The sequence below is a fragment of the Thalassophryne amazonica genome, chromosome 14 (genome assembly GCF_902500255.1).
Source record: "Thalassophryne amazonica chromosome 14, fThaAma1.1, whole genome shotgun sequence".
Classification (NCBI taxonomy): Eukaryota; Metazoa; Chordata; class Actinopteri; order Batrachoidiformes; family Batrachoididae; genus Thalassophryne; species Thalassophryne amazonica.
Genome location: NC_047116.1, coordinates 98,493,517 through 98,497,960, shown reverse-complemented (window position 1 = coordinate 98,497,960; position 4,444 = coordinate 98,493,517). Strand labels below are relative to the sequence as shown.

Here is a 4,444-nt window from a genome sequence, read left to right as displayed (position 1 = left end):
CTTTCTTTTTGTGGACATGTGGTCTGCTTATTGATCTCCTCTGGATTTACAACCGATGCCTGCGACTTCTCCATGTTGAATTCAGATGTTTGTTCCGTTGTCCTTTCAATTTTCCGACCAACTGCTGCCACCTGCTGTCTGTCGTTTGTACACACAGTTGAACCTTGACACCACGTTGTGCAACATGGCGGCGGATGGTCAAGATCTTACTGTAGCATCCAGTTGAAATTAGTGAGCCCCAAGTGATGGTTTAAGGACTTTATTAGTTCTTTGCGGTTCTCAAGCCAATGTAAGAGCTATGTAAAAAAAAAAAACAGCAAAAGAAAACAATACATTAGAACACAGATTACTCAGGGGTTTGAGAGTGTGTGTGTTAGTGTGAGCTAACTGTGCTTTATCTTTCTGAATCTTTCTTTAACTTCTGGATCTGTTCCTAAATGTTTCAAATTTGCAGTGATTAAATCATTACTTAAGAAACCTATTCTTGACCCGAGTGTATTGAAAAACTATCAGCCGATATCAAATCTATCATGTTGCTCTAAAATTATGGAAAAAGTGCTTTTGTGACAGTCCACCACCTTACTGAGAATAATCTTTTTGAGTCACTGTAGTCTGCTTTTAGAAAATATCATTCCACAGAGACGGCTCTCACTAAAGTGGTGAATGACCTTTTGTGAGCAATGGACTCAGACACCACTACGGTTCTGGTGCTGTTAGAGCTCAGTGCTGTGTTTGATACTGTGGATCATCATATTTTGTTCCATAGGTTGGAGAATCTTTTTGGGATTACTGAGAGTGCCCTTGCATGGTTGACGTCATACTTGACCAGTCGTTCTCACTGTGTTTTGTACAGTAACACTACCTCTAACCTTGGTGACATGAGATTCGGGGTTCCACAGGGATTCGTTTTAGGCCCCTTGCCTTTCTCCCTGTATGTAGCACCCCTTGGGCATATACTGCAGCGTTTTGGGATTACCTTTCATATAGCCTGTCCAGGGTGTACTCTGACTCATGCCCAGTGACCGCTGGGATAGGCTCCAGCGCCCCCCTGTGATCCTTAATTGGAAGAAATGGACATAGAAAAGTGATGTCACACACTTGGCATCGTAGAACCAGTGACCCAAAGTACCAGTGACCTGTAGAGTTACTGAGCTGTGCCCAGTGCATAAATGCATTTGACTCAAACAGCACATTTCATTGGTCAATGAGTGCACCTTTCAAGAACAGAATATGTGAAACTTACTTCTCTCTTCTTTAGGTTGGATCCGGTCTGGGAGCATGTGGCTTTGCTAGGCTTTGTTGCATCCACATGCTATCTGGAAACCCACCTGTCCCCGGAGCAGAGGTGCAGCTGGCACCGCCCCAGATGCTGACCATCCAGAATAATAAGCATGTACGGACTGATGAAACAAACATAGGTCTGTGTGTGATGTTGCCGAGTCAGGTATTCAGAACAATTGTTCCATAGATCATTTAGCTATGACACTGGCTATAAAAGTGCCCGAGGCTACTGAGTAAAGTACCAGTACCATCAGGGACAGGATTCCACATCACAATGGGCCGGGTAAGATTACTGCAGTAAGGTTACACAGGTTACATTAATGAACTGGAAACACACCTGACTGCAGCGGGTGTGTGACAGAGACACTGCTGAAATTTCAGATCATCTTCTATGAGGACCGGAACTTCCAGGGTCGCTCCTATGAGACCAGCAGTGACTGTGCTGAGCTGATGTCCTACCTGAGCCGGTGCAACTCCTGCAGGGTGGAGAGCGGCTGCTTCATGGTCTACGAGCGCCCAAACTACATGGGCCACCAGATGCTGGTCCGGAGGGGAGAATATCCCGACAACCAGCGTCTCATGGGGACAAGCATGAGCGACTGCATCCGTTCCTGTCGCATGATCCCCATGGTACAAGCCATCAGCAGCTCACTACCACATCACAGCTCCTCTATGTCCTATTTTCTGTCTTCAGCAGGTCTCCCATTGGTTACTACAGTGACTCTATAGTGACTAAAAACAATCACTACCCAATTAATTAATGAATTGTGAATTAATTAATTCATTCATTAATATCCAATTCATATAATCTGTGTTAATTATGAGGTTGCAGACTGTTAAAATCCATCATGAAAGTTTTGAAAACGTTTAAAATTTTGTGATGCATCACATTGTGATCACCAAAAGTGAATAATTGGATGCCATCTGTGCAGATGGGGGCGATTGTGGTCTTTAGTTTAATCTTAAAGATGCCTTCGCTCATTTCTGCCTGAATGTATGTCTGTCATCAGCAGCACTGTGGTGATGTGTGTGGACACACAACTCCAGACTGCTGTGGTGGACAATCAGACCTCATCAGCTCATATTTGAAATGTACGAGGTTTATTAGAAAACTAACCGGCAGATTTATAAAAAAAAAAAAAAAACTATATGGATTTGAATCACGTGCGATTACACCAGACATGCTTGAACCCTCGTGCGCATGCGTGAGTTTTTTCACGCATGTCGGTGACGTCATCCGCCTGTGGGCAGGCTTTGAGTGAGCACTGGTCCAGCCCTCTCTGCTGAAATCCTTTGTCTGAGACGCTGCTGGAGACGGCGCGCGTTGCTTTATCAAAATTTTTTCAGGACCTGTGAGGGATATCCGAGTGGACACTATTCGAGAAATTCAGCTGGTTCTCGGTGAAAAGTTTAACGGCTGATGAGAGATTGTGGAGTTTCTTTCGCTTTAAGGACAGCTCACAAAGCGGATCGGCGCGGCGCGGTCGGAGGTGGCGTCCGTCTGGCTGTTTCGACCTGAAAACATCCTAATTTAAGGCTCTGTTCACCCAGGACGTGTCAGAGAACAGAGAAGTTTCAGAAGAAGTTGGCATGAGGAGTTTATGCGGACATTCCACTGTTAAAGGAGATTTTGTAATGAAAGAACGTGCGGGCAAATTCGCCGAGTCGGTTCTGTGACCGATCCATCTGCGCCGCGACAGGAAAAACACCTCCATGTTGAAAACCATTTGTAAAATTCAGGCGGCTTTTGATGGTTTTCAACAAGTGAGTATCTGAGAAATTGTTTAACAGCTGGGCATGTTCCAACTTGTCCGTTAAGGTTTCCAACGGAGGTGTTTTTCCTGTCGCGACCGCCCGCGGTCGGGTCCGGCCCGACATGCGAATCTGCCCGCACGTTCTTTCATTACAAAATCTCCTTTAACAGTGGAATGTCAGCATAAACTCCTCATGCCGACTTCTTCTGAAACTTCTCTGTTCTCTGACGACGACCTGGGTGAACAGAGCCTGAAATGTGAAAGTTTTCAGCTTGAAACAGCGAGACGCTGCCGCCTCGGAGCACAGATCGCCATCAGGCGCCGTGGGCCGTCCTTAAAGCGACACTACCAGACCAAAATCTCTCATCAGCCGTTAAAATTTTTTACCGAAAACCAGCTGAATTTATCGAATGGTGTCCACTCAGTTGTGCCTTACTGTTTTTGAAAAAATTTTGATCAAACAAAGCAGCAGTCTGAGCCATTCCTAAACAATGAAAAAAATGACGAGAGGGTGGGCAACTCCTCACTCAAAGACTGCCCACAGGCGAATGACGTAACCGACAGGAGTGAAAAAAACTCTTGCATGCCCACGAGGGTTCAAGCATGTCTGATGTAATCACACGTGATTCAAATCCATATGGTTTTTGAAAAAAATAATAAGGTCGGATACTTTTCTAATAGACCTCGTAAAACAGCCAATGTGAGACTGGCCTGATTTCTTCATTGTTGACATCTTTGTTTGTTGAAAAATCACTTTGCAGCACAGAGGTTCATTCCGGATGAAGATCTACGAGAGGGAGAACTTTGGTGGTCAGATGCACGAGCTGGTGGATGACTGCGAGTCCATCCAGGATCGATACCGTATGTCTGACTGCCACTCTGCTCAGGTGATGGATGGCCACTGGCTGATGTACGAGCAGCCCCACTACAGAGGCAGGATGATGTACCTGAGGCCTGGAAATTACCGCAGCATGAGAGACATGGGAGTAGGTCCCATGGACATGAGAATTGGATCCATAAGACGCATCATGGAACCCTGTTAGAAAATAATCCACAGCTGATATCATAATCAATAAATATTCCTGTCTAAACTCTGCAGCCACTGTGTAATTAATTGATGATGGAGACGTTGTGAGGTGTGTTAATAGTGGCAAACATTTCCTCATATTATCCCGACTCTCTCCCAGGTTACCATCTTATGTGGCATTTGCTGTTTAGTATCACTCGTTTATTAACCCTGAAGGATCGCTCTCCTGACCAATGAGCTTGGGTGCCTCATCAGCAGGGGTAGATCCAGAAATGTTTGGTGGTGGTTGGGGGGGTGTCTGATTCTTTGCAATTGGACAATCTGCTGAATGGATTCCATTAATTCTCAGAATGACAGAATAATATTGCCACTGGTATATATA

The 4,444-nt window shown here is 45.1% G+C and overlaps 1 protein-coding gene across 1 annotated transcript; it reads left to right on the top strand.

Moving 5' to 3' along the window:
• Window positions 1-1,523: 1,523 nt before the first annotated feature.
• Window positions 1,524-4,169, top strand: LOC117524494 (gamma-crystallin M3-like). The gene is made up of 3 exons (XM_034186286.1): window positions 1,524-1,564; window positions 1,663-1,911; window positions 3,797-4,169. Exons 1-3 carry the CDS (start codon window positions 1,556-1,558, stop codon window positions 4,076-4,078), a joined length of 540 nt encoding a protein of 179 aa, XP_034042177.1. The 5' UTR covers window positions 1,524-1,555; the 3' UTR covers window positions 4,079-4,169.
• Window positions 4,170-4,444: the final 275 nt, after the last annotated feature.